Here is a 20,763-nt window from a genome sequence, read left to right on the forward strand (position 1 = left end):
GAATTTACAGGGCCAGACAATTTCATACCACCTTACGTCCATGCCAATACCCCGCAGAATCAAGATCTGAGTTACCAAATAAAATCATAGAAATGTTGCAGAATTTAACAGGAAATTTCAGTTCAATTCGTTTGTGGTCATATTTTCGTCTTCTCATTACATGCGCGTTAGTTTATAACAACAATACTATTTTCATCGTATATCGCATTGTTTGAAACAATAATGATAATTATTTGAACATTACTCACTGCATTTTGATAATATTATACTTTTCAGATTTTAAGAGAAGCGATCGGAGCGAACAAGATGAAACTGCTAATATTGGGAATTAATTTTGTCCTGTTAATATGGGTTACTTCTGAAAGGGTTCAAATATGTTATTGTTCGTTTCAGTTAATTACTCATCTGTTTTGAAGTGTCAATGTTTACACATATTGGGTATTGTATATACAGTTTCACGAAAGGTTTGAATTTCAGTACAAGTAAAGACACTTACTCACGCAATTGATAATATCTTTTACAACAACTATACATGTCTGTTTTTCTTAAATGTTACACTCGAACTTACTTTAGTAATGTTTATATTTAGAAATACATTCTTACTTGATTATGTGATTTGTTTATCGTTTGTTATGATTACTGTACAATAGTGCAAAGTGCTTCATCATGAAATGCATCATTTGATATATTTTGTTTTCAGAAATAATAATTTTAATGATTTTTTTCATCATGTTAATACATTGTAAAATGTGTCTCTGTTACGAACACTTGTCAATATTGTGTTTTACTGTTCAAAGTGTTGCGACGATAAACAATTTTTCAATAAATATTTCTAGTGGAAACTCTTTTCAATGTGTGGCTAGTGAAATCACTTCATTAAAACATGTATTCGGTTGAGACATTTTTCTATGTGTCGTGATTATAAACACTTTACAAAATGTGTGTCTAGTAAAAGCACTTTGAAAAGTGTTGTGATAATAAGCACTTTTATACATGTTCCTGGTGGAAACACTTTAGGAATGTGTGACCAGTAAAAACACGTCTATATACATGTTTTTGGTGGAAACACTTTTAAAAACGTGTTTTAATGTGTTATGGGTAAAAACATCCCATGAAATGTCCGCTAAAAGTGTTTTCATAATATATATTCTCGCAATTATGCAGATTATAAACACTTTAAGTGTTTTTAAAGTGGGGACAAGCTTATAAACACTTTAAATGTTTTATCACAAAACAGTAAAGATGTTTTATTTTAAAACAGCAGTGTTGTTAATTAACTCATTTGCGATTTTGAGAAAACACTTAATGAGTTCAATTGCTAAATTATGTAAACGAGGAAAAGCTGAATGAAAGAAAGAACCGAGAGTCAATACATACAACAATGACTGGTGGCATAAAACGTATGATTTATATAGTTACATTAATATTCAAACAAGATGTAATGTGAGCCCATTTGATAGTACTGGGCAATAAGGATATACACGTGATTACATAATTATCATTTAATAATTTACTTGGTGAAATTATAACATTTGTCCGTACCGGCGCAATATCCCAGAAAAGTTGCCAAGTTGTTTTTTTGTTTCACTTTTTTTTAACGGTTAAAATATAAACAATTATTTTCAAAACGAAAGTTTCACTATGTTTGATGGGATGCTCAAATCTGAGATGAATGTTGTATATGTGTGATCAAATATTTTCTTGTGTTCACCACTAGATCTAAAATAACAAGTGATCTGAGATAAGAGAATTTGAATTTGGTCCAGCAAGGTCAATCTGTGTAGATGCTGCCCTCCTGAATCTGCAAAATGTACATGATCTATATAGATTTTGTTGAACTAAAATTTGTCAGATTTCTACGGTAAAAGGAAAATTGATATAGCGCTTTTCTTGATCAGTTTATTCTGGCGCCAGCTGTGATGTGTGTTACGATGTAAATGTTTGTGTGCAATCGCATTTCATTTGAATGCGGTCTTAACAATATGAATACATATACTAATGCATCGCCTTCTAAGCATCTGTGATACATCTTCTATTTATTGTGAGGCATAGCATGTCTTTTCCGTTTCTCACTTGTCAAAAACATGTGTATAGCTGATTAAGATATATTATTACTATATAATGGTCGTAGAACATGGGAAATTATAATTATATTATCAACACCTCTGACGACAGATCCGAAAAAAACTGTATATTCATATTAGTAGATTGTTTTGCCACAATTTAGCAATGAATACTACAATAGTGATAATCATTGTATATGTCACATTAATGTTGATTACTTTTGCTTGTGTCAAGTTTACCTTGACTACCTGGAAACAAGGAAGGTGGGAAAACTCTACACCAGGATGATCGTGGCCTCAGTCTTCAGATACAGATATAATAGAGATAATATTGATATATTCCATGCTTGCATAACAAATCACTCAATTTGCTTGAAAATATATGATCCACCTTGTTCAACATGAATACAAAATCTTTATTTTGATGAATATATTTCGTCGGTAATTGTTAACTTCACTGAAGACATACTTGAAGAACAGACTAATTTTTCAAGCATTATTGAAAACCTCTTAGTAAACGTTTATCGGTGAAAGGGGAATTATATAGTATTATCCCTCTCATTGCCTTCCTAATTAGACGTAAAAATACGTCAAGGAGCGTCATGTACATCTCTTTACTGTGCATTGACATGTAATTTTCAATTAGTGACGTCATGACAAGTATGTTACAGTTTATTTTAGTTTACCATTGCATAAAATATGTCCCGAACATGACAAACTGAAATTATAAGCGTTCCGCGGCAATGTGATATTTTTGAGTACAGAAAATCACGGTCGAAGAGAGTATGGAAAGATTAGTACGCTACACATGTGCATTCTCATGGACTGTGATCGTGTCTCGCCTGATGAAACACGACAGACATGTAAAAACAAGAATAAAGACGGCGAAGTAGTACAATAATGCGTTGATTATTTGCAGCCACAGGCTTTCGTCAAACAACATTATATGCGATTATCGTGTGTTCAATCGACAATGGTAAATATATTCTAATTAAACTGTTTTCAATTAAGACACGATCATAAATTGTCACGAAAGCACTGTTTCCAATTACTCTCGAGAGACAAATGAAATCAACAGTTGGCATTCGACTACATAACCACTAGTATAGACCATGTAATGTTTAGTTATTTTAGACGAAATCTGTATTGATGATTTGATAGTGCTCTATTACTTTACAAATACATGACAACCTAATTATATTCTGAATATACCTAATCGACTAGTAGGAAATATTGAATATATAGGTTACACATTTTATTTGCAAAATGGCATTCTACAATAATTATTTAAAATTAGTTTTAATGTTGTCTAAATAGTGCATTTTTTAAAAACCAGTAACCAGTACCAACCCCCTCTTTACCCCATCTATCGTGCTGACTTATTCGTTTTCGGAACCAATGCTGAAAGTGGAGACAGCGAACATTGATCTCTTTCGCCGTGCGGCTTAAAAAAAGTTATAATTATAGTATATTTTCAACCCGTTAGTATTTTATGTTGTATTTTGTTGCTACTAATTGTATATGGAGATTGCATTTGCTCGTTTTTACAGAATATTATGCGAATGTGTATATCTGGTTTATGTTTTTCACTGTCATCTGAGTTTGACGATCATACAAACAAACAGCGATACATAAATTCGTGTCCTATAATTAAATTATATCATCTTTTCTCGGAGTACGAAAATTATAAAAAAAAAACGGTTTGGCAGCTCAGTCGATGTTAATGGTTCATCCGACAAATAACCAGAATTTGGTTACTGACGATTGCACTTTACTAGTATTAAATGTGTGTTATGTCCTGTCACACGTTTTGCGAAATGCTTAATAGTTTTTTTTTTCTGTCTACAAAATAAATATACTGACACTCAAAGCTGCTGTCTGACTGAAATAAAATTAGGATTTTACGGATATGTTTTTCAAATATAAAAATACCTGTCAATTAAACTATTTGAAAACACATTTTATACTCAGACATTTTCAATTTCTGTATCGTCTTCTAAGATGCATATTACATCGTTATGACACACTGAACATAACATAGTTAAAAGGAACTGACATCTACAACGCTTAATGCCAAACAGCATCGTGAGAGGCAAGCACAAATACTATCTCGTGGTCGAAGTTCGTGGAACATTCCATGGATGGGGGCATGATATCATTTATGCTCCATTTAAAACAAACAATGCAATTTCAGTGATCATTACTGCTTATGATGTTTATTAAATAATGTTAATAACGAGTTTACATTGGCGGATTTAGAGGGGGCCGAGGGGGCCACCCCCCTATTTTTAACAACCATCAGGGCTTCGCTCCATCGGCGCTCGCGAACTTGGTTGATAAACAAATTATTACATTGATCTGCTATTATATTTGTAATATATTATAATACATTAATACTTTATTTCAAACCAAGAAAAACAATATTGTGATGTAAACCGTGTGTACGTCACTAAAACAAAGCAAACATTTGTACTTCAATTGCTAGTTTATTTATCAAATAAAAATAAATCTACACTAATATATATCTAACTTAATGTCGTTATTTATACACAACAAAATAAACAGGGTCCACACGGGTATAATCAATAGTATAACATCAAACTTAGTTTTCGTATATTTCTCTAGTATATTGAAATGATAAATTACATTACAAACATCTGATAGGAACTAAATTGGCCATCCAAGGCTACATCACATTGTTAACCTTGCCTGAAGGCGTTAATGCATTTTGAATGATTTGTGCCGAATATAACGAATGCTATATAACATTACAGCAAATACAATTGCCAAGGGTGATTAAGTTAGCAGGATTTCCTGAAATCCAAAGAGAGACTCGGTGAGTAGAACTATGCTGTTGCTATTTGGTTCTTCCGGATGTCGAGCATATTAGCTTTCAAGTCGTATTTTGATTTTGTGAGATGTACCCCTGTAGTCTCTATAACCTAGCCTGAAAAACAGACATGACCTTATTGTGATATTAAAAATGTTTTAAGAAACAGCTATCATTTTAGAAATGAAGGAAACATTAATTAGAAATATATACGCATTTATACTTCATGATGTATACTTTACAGTGATTTTGTTTGAGAACAAGAATAACAGTTGTTACGCCATTTGTGCTATCATTCATGTTATTTTCTTCATCGAATTTGTTTCATGACAAACAAACACAGTCTACTCGAAAAAGTGTTTTTCGAAGATTTCAGACTAAATGCTTCTTACAATAGTGTGATAGGTTTTAGACATTATTTTTCAATATTTTCTAGCAAAAATTCCATCCTGATAGTAACGTTTGATGTCAATTATTAGTCGTTACGGGAAAGGAACACACAAAGACCACTGTGTAAATATAATAATGTAGTATGCATAAAATATGAATTGACAAATCCATGTATGACAGACAATTATTGAGACTGAAAACTCACTGCTTCAGCAAATTTTCTAAATATTACAAGTTTGTATAATTACAATAGGCGGCTTTCAAAACTCTATATTCAGTATTATAGCTCTGTGAATTTACGGGTATTAACAATTGAAAACGGGTGGTTAGAAACTTGTGTGGTGTCATCGTATTTTACAATTCTATTACAATGATGTATATTTATGAACATTAATCAATTACACAAAATGATATTATCTGGTTCAATTTATTCGTTGTCTGCTTCGTCATCTATGACTTGTAATCGATTACTGTGGCCATCAGATGAATGCACGTATTGTTGGTTAACTGTGTCATCAGCTGCCGGCCGCTTTGAAGCATGTCGTGGTTTTCTTAGAAATGAAACTGCAGACGTAGTAAATGTACGTGTCTGTGTGATGCTCGACTGACTGCCGAGTCTCTGTGCTCGCACGTGTATGGTTCCACGGCGGTGTCGCAACATACACTTAGTACATCGTCGTACCAGGGCCTTTAAATCACTCTGAATTAGAAAATAACAAATAACAACAAAAGCATTTATTATGGAACTTAATTCGCCGAAAAATCATGAATGTTTTAATTTAGTGTTTCACTTACCCGGAAACTGTCATTGAGAAATCCATACACAAAGGGATTTACAAAACTATGTGCCATGGCAAACCATAATATGGCAGCATTGATGAGTCGCATCATGTCTTGGTACTCGTAGTCTGAATAAAGCCATGGGTAAAACAAAGTAATAACTTTGAATATGTGGACTGGAAGCCAGCATATGGCAAATATTAGCACGATGATCACCAGCATCTTAATAACCTACAATGAAAGGTCCTGTTTAGTTAGATAATAATATCACTGACGCAAATGGCAGCTGATGTCTCGTTCAGAGCGAGAGAACCACGCGGCTAGTTTTTTACCTCTAAAATAGCATTCCGTTTTCTCCCGTCGATCGCGTCTACTGGTTTATGTAGCGCAATGGAACACTAGCCTCTGTCGCTCTGAACAACATTTCGGAGTTTTCTGTTTGCACGTCTAATTTTTGTAAATGTCAATGTTAATACGTTAATTCATGACCTTATAACTCATATGTTTGTAGACAATGTGCGTCAACATAACTACGTCGAAATGTCGTATAATAGTGCTTGTCCATGGTAGAAATAAAAATATTGTCGAATTTGCTTAACAAAATTCGGCTTATGCACCACCTTCCCTGCTGTATCGAATTTACATATAAATTTCAATCAAACAAGATACATGGAGAGAGATATTGGTGTAAAGTTGAGATATTCAAGACATGTTGACAATTGAGGGACCTTGGGCAAAAATGGCCGCCGCGATCTCATTGACAGTAACAAGTGAACGCAATGACGAGATCTCGCTGACAGTAACAAGTGAACGCAATGACAAGATCTCACTGACAGTAACGACTGAGCGCAATGACGAGATCTTGCTGACAGTAACAAGTGAACGCAATGACGAGATCTCACTGACAGTAACGACTGAACGCAATGACGAGATCTTGTTGACAGTAACGACTGAACGCAATGACGAGATCTCACTGACAGTAACAACAGAACGCAATGACTAGATCTCGTTGACAGTAACAAGTGAACGCAATGACGAGATTTCGTTGACAGTAACGACTTAACGCAATGACGAGATCTCGCTGACAGTAACAAGTGAACGCAATGACAAGATCTCACTGACAGTAACGACTGAGCGCAATGACGAGATCTTGCTGACAGTAACAAGTGAACGCAATGACGAGATCTCACTGACAGTAACGACTGAACGCAATGACGAGATCTTGTTGACAGTAACGACTGAACGCAATGACGAGATCTCACTGACAGTAACGACAGAACGCAATGACTAGATCTCGTTGACAGTAACAAGTGAACGCAATGACGAGATTTCGTTGACAGTAACGACTTAACGCAATGACGAGATCTTGTTGACAGTAACAAGTGAACGCAATGACGAGATCTCGCTCTCGCTGACAGTAACAAGTGAACGCAATGACGAGATCTCACTGACAGTAACGACTGAACGCACTGACGAGATCTCCAGCTGACAGTAACAAGTGAACGCAATGATGAGATCTCGTTGATAGTAACGATTGAACGCAATGACGAGATCTCGTTGACAGTACCGAGTGAACACAATGACGATATCTCTTTGACAGTAACAAGTGAACGCATCGACGAGATCTCACTTACAGTAACGACTGAACACAATGACGAGATCTCGTTGACAGTAACAAGTGAACGCAATGACGAGATCTCACTGACAGTAACGACTGAATGCAATGACGAGATCTCATTGACAGTAACGACTGAACGCAATGACGAGATCTCGTTGATAGTAACGACTGAATGCAATGACGAGATCTCGTTGACAGTACCGAGTGAACGCAATGGCGAAATCTCCTTGACAGTAACGAGTAGACGCAATGACGAAATCTCACTGACAGTAACGACTGAACGCAATGATGAGATCTCACTGACAGTAACGACTGAACGCAATGACTAGATCTCGTTGACAGTAACGAGTGAATGCAATGACGAGATCTCGCTGACAGTAACAAGTGAACGCAATGACGAAATCTCACTGACAGTAACGACTGAACGCAATGACGAGCTCTCGTTGACAGTAACAAGTGAACGCAATGACGAGATCTCACTGACAGTAACGACTGAACGCAATGACGAAATCTCACTGACAGTAACGACTGAACGCAATGACGAGCTCTCGTTGACAGTAACAAGTGAACGCAATGACGAGATCTCACTGACAGTAACAACTGAACGCAATGAGATCTCGTTGACAGTAAAAAATGAACGCAATGGCGAGATTTCCTTGACCGTAACGAGTAGACGCAATGACGAGATCTCGTTGACAGTACCGAGTGAACGCAATGACGATATCTCGCTGACAGTAACAAGTGAACGCAATGACGAGATCTCGCTGACAGTAACAAATGAACGCAATGAGGAGATCTCGTTGACAGTAACGAGTAGACGCAATGACGAGATCTCGTTGACAGTAACGACTGAACGCAATGACGAGATATCGTTGACAGTAACGACTGAACGCAATGACGAGATCTCGTTGACAGTAACAAGTGAACGCAATGACGAGATCTCGTTGATAGTAACGACTGAATGCAATGACGAGATCTCGTTGACAGTACCAAGTGAACGCAATGACGAGATCTCCTTGACAGTAACGAGTAAACGCAATGACGAGATCTCACTGACAGTAACGACTGAATGCAATGACGAGATCTCACTGACATTAACGACTGAACGCAATGACTAGATCTCGTTGACAGTAACGAGTGAACGCAATGACGAGATCTCGCTGACAGTAACGAGTGAATGCAATGACGAAATCTCACTGACAGTAACGACTGAACGCAATGATGCGAACTCGTTGACAGTACCAAGAGAACGCAATGACGAGATCTCGCTGACAGTAACGAGTGAACGCAATGACGAGATCTCGCTGACAGTAACAAGTGAACGCAATGACGAGATCTCACTGACAGTAATGACTGAACGCAAAGACGAGATCTCGTTGACAGTAACAAGAGAACGCAATGACAAGATGTCACTGACAGTAACGACTGAGCGCAATGACGAGATCTTAGTAACAGTAACAAATGAACGCAATGACGAGATCTCACTGACAGTAACGACTGAACGCAATGATGAGATCTCGCTGACAGAAACAAGTGAACGCAATGACGAAATCTCACTGACAGTAACGACTGAACGCAATGATGAGATCTCGTTGACAGTAACGAGTAGACGCAATAACGAGATGTCACTAACAGTAACGACTGAACGCAATGACGAGATCTCACTGACAGTAACGACTGAACGCAATGACTAGATCTCGTTGACAGTAACGAGTGAACGCAATGACGAGATCTCGCTGACAGTAACAAGTGAACGCAATGACGAAATCTCACTGACAGTAACGACTGAACGCAATGAAGAGATCTCGTTGACAGTAACAAGAGAACGCAATGACGAGATCTCGCTGACAGTAACGAGTGAACGCAATGACGAGATCTCGCTGACAGTAACAAGTGAACGCAATGACGAGATCTCACTGACAGTAATGACTGAACGCAAAGACGAGATCTCGTTGACAGTAACAAGAGAACGCAATGACAAGATGTCACTGACAGTAACGACTGAGCGCAATGACGAGATCTTGCTGACAGTAACAAGTGAACGCAATGACGAGATCTCACTGACAGTAACGACTGAATGCAATGACGAGATCTTGACAGTACCAACTGAACGCAATGACGAGATCTCACTGACAGTAACAACAGAACACAATGACTAGATCTCGTTGACAGTAACGACTGAACGCAATGACGAGATCTCGCTGACAGTAAAAAGTGAACGCAATGATGAGATCTCGTTGACAGTACGGAGTGAACGCAATGACGAGATCTCGTTGACAGTAACAAGTGAACGCAATGAGATCTCGTTGACAGTAACAAATGAACGCAATGGCGAGATTTCCTTGAGAGTAACGAGTAGATGCAATGACGAGATCTCGTTGACATTACCGAGTGAACGCAACGACGATATCTCGCTGACAGTAACAAGTGAACGCAATGACGAGATCTCGCTGACAGTAACAAATGAACTCAATGACGAGATCTCGTTGACAGTAACGACTGAACGCAATGACGAGATCTCGTTGACAGTAACAAGTGAACGCAAAGGCGAGATTTCCTTGACAGTAACGACTGAACGCAATGACGAGATCTCGCTGACAGTAACAAGTGAACGCAAAGGCGAGATTTCCTTGACAGTAACGACTGAACGCAATGACGAAATCTCGCTGACAGTAACAAATGAATGCAATGAGGAGATCTCGTTGATAGTAACGAGTAGACGCTATGACGAGATCTCGTTGACAGTAATGACTGAACACAATGACGAGATATCGTTGACAGTAACAAGTGAACGCAATGATGAGATCTCGTTGATAGTAACGACTGAATGCAATGACGAGATCTCGTTGACAGTACCAAGTGAACGTAATGACAAGATCTCCTGGACAGTAACGACTGAACGCAATGACGAGATCTTGTTGACAGTAACGACTGAACGCAATGACGAGATCTCGCTGACAGTAAAAAGTGAACGCAATGACGTGTTCTCGTTGACAGTACCGAGTGAACGCAATGACGAGATCTCGTTGACAGTAACAAGTGAACGCAATGGCGAGATTTTTTCTGACAGTAACGACTGAACGCAATGACGAGATCTCGTTGACAGTAACAAGTGAACGCAATGACGAGATCTCACTGACAGTAACGACTGAACGCACTGACGAGATCTCCAGCTGACAGTAACAAGTGAACGCAATGATGAGATCTCGCTGACAGTAACGACTGAACGCAATGACGAGATCTCACTGACAATAACGACTGAACGCAATGACGAGATCTCGTTGACAGTAACGACTGAACACAATGACGAGATCTCGTTGACAGTAACAAGTGAACGCAATGACGAGATCTCGTTGATAGTAACGACTGAATGCAATGACGAGATCTCGTTGACAGTACCAAGTGAACGCAATGACGAGATCTCCTTGACAGTAACGAGTAGACGGAATGACGAGATCTCACTGACAGTAACGACTGAACGCAATGACGAGATCTCGTTGACAGTAACAAGTGAACGCAATGACGAGATCTCACTGACAGTAACGACTGAACGCAATGACGAGATCTCGTTGACAGTAACAAGTGAACGCAATGACGAGATCTCACTGACAGTAACGACTGAACGCAATGACGAGATCTCGCTGACAGTAACAAGTGAACGCAATGACGAGATCTTGTTGACAGTACCGTGTGAACACAATGACGATATCTCGCTGACAGTAACAAATGAACGCAATGAGGAGATCTCGTTGATAGTAACGAGTAGACGCAATGACGAGATCTCGTTGACAGTAACGACTGAACACAATGACGAGATCTCGTTGACAGTAACAAGCGAACGCAATGACGAGATCTCGTTGATAGTAACGACTGAATGCAATGACAAGATCTCGTTGACAGTACCAAGTGAACGCAATGACGAGATCTCCTTGACAGTAACGAGTAGATGCAATAACGAGATCTCACTGACAGTAACGACTGAACGCAATGACGAGATCTCACTGACATTAACGACTGAACGCAATGACTAGATCTCGTTGACAGTAACGAGTGAACGCAATGACGAGATCTCGCTGACAGTAACAAGTGAACGCAATGACGAAATCTCACTGACAGTAACGACTGAACGCAATGACGAGATCTCGTTGACAGTAACAAGAGAACGCAATGACGAGATCTCGCTGACAGTAACGACTGAACGCAATGACGAGATCTCACTGACATTAACGACTGAACGCAATGACGAGATCTCGTTGACTCTTACGACTGAACACAATGACGAGATCTCGTTGACAGTAACAAGTGAACGCAATGACGAGATCTCATTGATAGTAACGACTGAATGCAATGACGAGATCTCGTTGACAGTACCAAGTGAACGCAATGACGAAATCTCACTGACAGTAACGACTGAACGAAATGATGAGCTCTCGTTGACAGTAACAAGTGAACGCAATGACGAGATCTCACTGACAGTAACGACTGAACGCAATGACGAGATCTCACTGACAGTAACGAGTGAACGCAATGACGAGATCTCGCTGACAGTAACGAGTGAACGCAATGACGAGATCTCGCTGACAGTAACGACTGAACGCAATGACGAGATCTCACTGACATTATCGACTGAACGCAATGACGAGATCTCGCTGACAGTAACAAGTGAACGCAATGACGAGATCTTGTTGACAGTACCGAGTGAACACAATGACGATATCTCGCTAACAGTACTGATTGAACGCAATGGCGAGATCTCCTTGACAGTAACGAGTAGACGCAATGACGAGATCTTGTTGACAGTAACAAGTGAACGCAATGACGAGATCTCGCTCTCGCTGACAGTAACAAGTGAACGCAATGACGAGATCTCACTGACAGTAACGACTGAACGCAATGACGAGATCTCGCTGACAGTAACAAGTGAACGCAATGACGAGATCTCGTTGACAGTACCCTGTGAACACAATGACGATATCTCGCTGACAGTAACAAATGAACGCAATGAGGAGATCTCGTTGATAGTAACGAGTAGACGCAATGACGAGATCACGTTGACAGTAACGACTGAACACAATGACGAGATCTCGTTGACAGTAACAAGCGAACGCAATGACGAGATCTCGTTGATAGTAACGACTGAATGCAATGACGAGATCTCGTTGACAGTAGCAAGTGAACGCAATGACGAGATCTCCTTGACAGTAACGAGTAGATGCAATAACGAGATCTCACTGACAGTAACGACTGAACGCAATGACGAGATCTCACTGACATTAACGACTGAACGCAATGACTAGATCTCGTTGACAGTAACGAGTGAACGCAATGACGAGATCTCGCTGACAGTAACAAGTGAACGCAATGACGAAATCTCACTGACAGTAACGACTGAACGCAATGACGAGATCTCGTTGACAGTAACAAGAGAACGCAATGACGAGATCTCGCTGACAGTAACGACTGAACGCAATGACGAGATCTCACTGACATTAACAACTGAACGCAATGACGAGATCTCGTTGACTCTTACGACTGAACACAATGACGAGATCTCGTTGACAGTAACAAGTGAACGCAATGACGAGATCTCATTGATAGTAACGACTGAATGCAATGACGAGATCTCGTTGACAGTACCAAGTGAACGCAATGACGAAATCTCACTGACAGTAACGACTGAACGAAATGACGAGCTCTCGTTGACAGTAACAAGTGAACGCAATGACGAGATCTCACTGACAGTAACGACTGAACGCAATGACGAGATCTCACTGACAGTAACGAGTGAACGCAATGACGAGATCTCGCTGACAGTAACGACTGAACGCAATGACGAGATCTCACTGACATTATCGACTGAACGCAATGACGAGATCTCGCTGACAGTAACAAGTGAACGCAATGACGAGATCTCGTTGACAGTACCGAGTGAACACAATGACGATATCTCGCTAACAGTACTGAGTGAACGCAATGACGAGATCTCGTTGACAGTACCGAGTGAACACAATGACGATATCTCGCTAACAGTACTGAGTGAACGCAATGGCGAGATCTCCTTGACAGTAACGAGTAGACGCAATGACGAGATCTTGTTGACAGTAACAAGTGAACGCAATGACGAGATCTCGCTCTCGCTGACAGTAACAAGTGAACGCAATGACGAGATCTCACTGACAGTAACGACTGAACGCACTGACGAGATCTCGCTGACAGTAACAAGTGAACGCAATGCTGAGATCTCGTTGACAGTAACGAGTGAACGCAATGACGAGATCTCGTTGACAGTAACCAGTGAAGGCGATGACAAGGGAGAACAAATCACGACTCGAGGGTCTCGTGGTTTCCAAGTTTTGAAAGAAATCTGGGCGTCTATATGTGTCTAAGAAACATTACTTAGTATCTATTTGTCTGTTCTCTTACTTTCTTTTTAGCCTTGGCTTGACTTTGATCTCGTGACTTGTCTGCGTTTCCGGGTATTGTTCTTCCCCAGAGACGGACGCCAACACATGAGTATGTATAACATAGAATACATAACGGAATAGTATAGGTAGCCATCAAGAAGAATATTTCATATGCCTTAGCGAATTGGAATTCAGACAACCATTCACTGCAGAAGTATACTGTCTCGCCGTCGAAGTAGTTTTCTTCAACACGTACAAAGACTGTTTGCACCGTCGCCAGGGAGATAGCTATTAACCAGATGATGCTGAACACAATCTTTGTTCTATTCTTGGTGACCCTTACTTTCAGTGGATGCATTACTGCAAAGTATCTATCAATACCGATCGCTGTCAGAGTGCAGATACTTACGATGACGGAAATCTAGTGGGAAAAAAAACACAGAGACTTATGAAGCATGAATTTGCATATCATTATAACAATAATGAATGACACACAGCGCCATTTTGGATGAGAAGTCGATACAAGGCGAACATATATTTGAGCGCGGAATCTATTGTTATTATGATATCCCACCAATAAGTTAGAATATGTAGTGATATTGTTTATGTTGGCCTGCTTCACGACTCAAACCCGAATTATGTAGAACGTCGCAACCGCGCAATATGAACGCGAGTATCGCTCATGCAGACAGCACAATAAGTCGTTCCTAAACGAATGTTTGAAGTTGAAAAATGGTTTCCGTGAACCCTGACCTCTGGAAATACCTCATTCATAGAGTGCCATAGTACCAGAGGTCGCCGAGCACGGCCGTACAACGTAGTTTGCGACATCGCTACAGATGCATGCTAGCGGACAAGGGGGTTTCCGATTAAGGTAACCAAGATGGCATCGCAGAGTGCGTGATTTTACCGCGGTGTTTAAAAACAGCATCTCGTTGCCGATGTTTCTGTAATTTTCGGGGTATTTTTTATTTTTAATTAATCGAGCATTTTACGTTTGTGTATTTTGCCACTGAAAAGTTAGTTATCGATGACAGCACAGCAATGGTCTGAATGGTGTTTATCCACTACATCGCAATGCTATCAACACGGTGATCGTTACAGCGAAACGACAAATGTATAATTAGTCAGTTTTATAATGCCTTCGGAGAAAAAAAACGTGAAAACAAAAATATTTAACAGTACTCCACTGGAAGCTGCCAGGCTAGAAGTTGTCGACATGTTTGTAAGAAGTTTGCTAATGCTCATAATTAAAATGGCTGTAACAGTTTTAAATTTAAACCTATTATCGTTTTGTAAAAAGTTAAATACAGTGCATAATATGGAGATCCTGTCATTACTTTTTTTTTCACCATGTTTCTTTTTGATTATTTATGTACAGCCTTGATAAATCTTGCTAAGCATTCAAAAGAGAGAATGTTTGTACCTGTTTTCTATATTTTTAATCGTTTTTTGAGTATGTTCCACTATTCATAATGCTGTGAAATTTTAACAGTCTACAGCCAAGACTGTTTGGATAATAAAAAGCAAAAAAAAAAAAAAGAAAATTCACTCCTGAGTGCCCACGAACCTGCATCTATACCTTAAAGCGCATGTCCGAAATTCATGTAAATAAACAATGTATTTTACATGAGTTGTGTACGAGTCCCATTGAGAACAGGACGCGGCGCAACGACCACCGCTCTTTAAACTTGGTGATAGAAAACTATGCGAAATTTCAGGTGTTGCCTGGTTTGTGACTAAACATAAAAGCATATTTATAAAAAAAGGGAACTTAAACAAAGCACTGGAAACAAGCATCGAATTACAAGTCATGGAAGTGGTGGATTTGATATCAATATCATGACGTCATACGCATTTATAGCACGTATATATATATATATATATATATATATATATATATATATATATATATATATATATATATATATATATATATATATATATATGTCATCAGATACCGATGTTGTAATTGATCTCCTAGCATATTTGAGAACAGAAATTGTTTGATTGAAGTAATTTGATTGTAACTAAAGTCCCAGCTGTACAGCTGTAACGAGACATAACACCAACGCAATTGTCCCTGAATATCTCCCTATAATCCCAATATAACGACGGTACAAGAAAGATGACAGGTACGACTCAATAACGTGATTTGGAAAGAATTAAATGACATAAATGCCTGTAGGAATCAGTAATATAATCTACTGCATACTTGACAACATTCTGATTGTAATCCCTATCCCATAATAGCCTCAACGTCAAATCTTACAACTCATTGCGCGAATTGTAAAGATATTAAAAAGTTTAACTTCATTATTTCTTGCCGTTTATTATCGCGAGACTTTGAACGTCTACGAAAAATAGACTAACAAATTGGTATGAAGAGCTGTGGGCGTACGTACGGGTCAGTCTGCGCATGTCAGTTCCCTTGGTAATGTACTGAAGTCATGGAGGCAGCTAGTCAGTGATGACACATAATTTTGTGTCGTCTACGCATTTCTGTTTGTAATTCAGCATCTTGACGTATTTACATAGCGATTCGCCTGGCTATTATTGAGTGCACTGGTCAACTCTGAGTGACTGATTTGAAAGCTATGGTATAAAATAATGGCTACAACGGGCATGAATTATACTTATGGTAACGCGCCCATCCTTTGTTTCGTGCACATATAAATATATTATCTATAACACACCAACCAAACGAGCATGAGTAAAACATTTATCTGGAGTGATAACGGTATGTTCACTCAACCATAATAATTACATGCACTTATCTCTGAATGTGTCACCTAGATCAGTCAATGACAATCATATGGGATACAACAATCTACACTGAGCACCAACTAATTAAGACTATCTTTCTAACGTTCGAAAATGAAAATAAAGGTGATATGAACGATAATCATGTTGCGCTGAAAACTGTATTAATATTATTAAACGCCCATATTGGCAACGGGTGATCGCTGTAATTCAGCGTATGCTAAATAGTGAAACAAGCTAGGTTGTACGTTGCGTAAAAGCCACCTATTCTAGACATTGTCAAAATGTACCAGCCTTTTTCGCGTTCGTTTAATAGCCTGGGGGATGTACACTTTTGATTGTGTTGATATGTTCACCGGATATCAACACATCGAATGTTCAGCAGTATTGGAAATGCAAATCAAACCGATGGTCTGTTGATTTATGTGTGTGCACCTTCAAGTAAAATATTATAACAGTAGATGTATTTACATGCGAAATTGTTCTTTACTAATCAACATATTAATCTTTGACTTGAAACTTTACGAGATAATAATCAATAGAAGGCTGATTGACTTCCATGGATGTCTTACCAACACTATAAAAATTAAACACAAATTTACGCAATTCCCGCTATATAACGCCAGTTATATTGGTAATTAGGTTTGTTGGCAGTCATCCAACTTGTGTGATATTAATGTGTTTAGTCAAAGCCTCAAGTGACGTCAGCGGGTCTAAGCAGAAGCAGATTGTTTTATGACATGATAATGTGGATGGTGAGCATTTAAGGTCAAGGGTCAGTTTGCTATATGTTATGCAGTACAATCTATATCTTTGCACTGTGAAGTTATTACATTTAAACAAACACTACATAATACATCCAACATGGCGCCCGAATCTCGTGACTGATCCGCATAGTTTTATTTTGTACGCAGGACACATGAGACATATGTCCTACACAAGGAACAAATGTCAGAAATTGAGGTCATTTTTACCAGAAATCAAAGACGGCGCAAAACCATGTGACTTATCAAAATTATTTATATTTTTCTCGTAAGAAGCTTTGGTCACAAGTGTCACACACAAAATACTTCAGATTAAGTTACTCAGGAAAAACACTAATAAGTACCAAATACTATATGTTTAGATCAATCTTTTTCCAGAAATCCAAGATGGCGACTGAATGACTGATCAGGATTATGTTTCCTATAACAAGCTTCGGCCATACATGTCACGTGTCAGTTATGGAAAACGAAGACTGTAGTATAAAACTAATTTCAGTATAGATTAAATTCAAAATGAACTCCAAACAACGTGACCTATCATAAACTGCTTTTTATAGTCTACACATAGATGGCACAAATTCAAGATCAATTTGTTCGGTGGTTTTGAATAAGAAGATTTCCAGGCGTTTGCCATTTTTGAAAGAAAAAAGAAATGTCGTTAATAGTCGCGCGATCTCTAGATTATAGGTTGTCCCACTCACTTTTCTAAAAGTCGGGTGCAAAAGTTCACATTGGGGTGAAGAATTTAAGAATTTCAGATCATTACAATCAGCAATTTTCTAAAACGTCTTGGCAAAAAACGACAGAAGAAGAGAAGGGATAGTCTGAATGAATACAATAAGGCTCCAAGCTTGACTGGCCTTCAAGATATATAAATTAGTTCAAGTGCCACATACAGCTATGTGTCAATAAGTATGTAGTAGTTTTATGGCGCATATCAATCCTCATTGCTGTGATGACTAATTTGAACATCCTCGTGTATTTTAAATACTTACGCAGTATAGGAGTATAAAATAGTGTTAGAATTTCTTTAGAGGCTTACCTATCATGTACAATTTACTTGACGTCGAATCATTAGCCACAGAAGATTTCATAACGTAATATCACTAATCATCTATTGATATGCGAATAAATGGTCATATTTGTTTTAATTTACACATTAAAACAATCAATCAATTGTTCTTCCACTTTACTACCATCCTTATAATAGATATGGTACATATGATTATACCGCTTATATAAACAATAATCACACGGCGTATACCTATTGGTATGGAGATCGATTAATTATTAATAATGCAACGTTTACTAGTGTTCTGAAGATATACTTCAATTCACATTACATGTATCCAGTGTTCTAAAGATATACTTCAATTCACTTAACATATATCCAGTGCTCTAAAGATATACTTCAATTCACATTACATATAACCAGTGCTCTAAAGATATACTTCAATTCACATTACATATAACCAGTGTTCTAAAGATATACTTCATTTCACATTACATATATCCAGTGTTCTAAAGATATACTTCAATTCACATTACATATATCACGTGTTCTAAAGATATACTTCAATTCACATTACATATATCACGTGTTCTAAAGATACACTTCAATTCACATAACATATATCCAGTGCTCTAAAGATATACTTCAATTTACATTACACGTATCCAGTGTTCTATAGATATACTTCAATTCACATAACATATATCCAGTGCTCTAAAGATATACTTCATTTCACATTACATAAATCCAGTGTGCTAAAGATATACTTCAATTCACATTACATGTATCACGTGTTCTAAAGATATACTTCAATTCACATTACATATATCACGTGTTCTAAAGATATACTTCAATTCACATTACATATATCCAGTGTTCTAAAGATATACTTCAATTCACATTACATGTGTCCAGTGTTCTAAAGATATACTTCAATTCACATTACATGTGTCCAATGTTCTAAAGATATACTTCAATTCACATTACTTATATCCAGTGTTCTAAAGATATACTTCAATTCACATTACATATATCACGCGTTCTAAAGATATACTTCAATTCACATAACATATAACCAGTGCTCTAAAGATATCCTTCAATTCACATTACTTATATCCAGTGTTCTAAAAATATACTTCAATTCACTTTACATATATCACGTGTTCGAAAGATATACTTCAATTCACATTATTTATATCCAGTGTTCTAAAAATATACTTCAATTCACATTACATATATCCAGTGTTCTAAAGATATACTTCAATTCACATTACATATATCCAGTGTTCTAAAGATATACTTCAAATCACATTACATATATCCAGTGTTCTAAAGATATACTTCAATTCACATTACATATATCCAGTGTTCTAAAGATATACTTCAATTCACATTACTTATATCCAGAGTTCTAAAAATATACTTCAATTCACATTACATATATCACGTGTTCTAAAGATATACTTCAATTCACATTACATGTGTCCAGTGTTCTAAAGATATACCTCAATTCACAATACATATATCACGTGTTCTAAAGATGTACTTCAATTCACATAACATATATCCAGTGTTCTAAAGATATACTTCAATTCACATTACTTATATCCAGTGTTCTAAAAATATACTTCAATTCACATTACATATATCACGTGTTCTAAAGATATACTTCAATTCACATTACATATATCCAGTGTTCTAAAGATATACTTCAATTCACATTACATATATCACGTGTTCTAAAGATATCCTTCAATTCACATTACTTATATTCAGTGTTCTAAAAATATACTTCAATTCACATTACATATATCACGTGTTCTAAAGATATACTTCAATTCACATTACATATATCCAGTGTTCTAAAAATATACTTCAATTCACATTACATATATCCAGTGTTCTAAAGATATACTTCAATTCACATTACTTATATCCAGTGTTCTAAAAATATACTTCAATTCACATTACATATATCCAGTGTTCTAAAAATATACTTCAATTCACATTACATATATCCAGTGTTCTAAAGATATACTTCAATTCACATTACATATATCACGTGTGCTAAAGATATACTTCAATTCACATTACATATATCACGTGTTCGAAAGATATACTTCAATTCACATTATTTAT

At 37.5% G+C, this 20,763-nt stretch overlaps 1 protein-coding gene across 1 annotated transcript in view; it reads right to left on the reverse strand.

The window, feature by feature from the left end:
- Positions 1-5,710: 5,710 nt before the first annotated feature.
- The window catches only part of LOC100375277 (RYamide receptor-like), a 65,524-nt gene continuing 50,471 nt past the window's right edge, over positions 5,711-20,763 (reverse strand). The window contains exons 2-4 of the mRNA XM_085494060.1: positions 14,105-14,506; positions 6,079-6,294; positions 5,711-5,983 (exon numbers count right to left, since the gene is read on the reverse strand). Of these exons, the coding sequence (XP_085350186.1) occupies positions 5,711-5,983; positions 6,079-6,294; positions 14,105-14,506 (891 nt within the window). The remainder of the gene's footprint in view (positions 5,984-6,078; positions 6,295-14,104; positions 14,507-20,763) is intronic.

This window comes from Saccoglossus kowalevskii, chromosome 19 (assembly GCF_978046115.1).
Source record: "Saccoglossus kowalevskii chromosome 19, keSacKowa6.1, whole genome shotgun sequence".
Lineage (NCBI taxonomy): Eukaryota > Metazoa > Hemichordata > Enteropneusta > Harrimaniidae > Saccoglossus > Saccoglossus kowalevskii.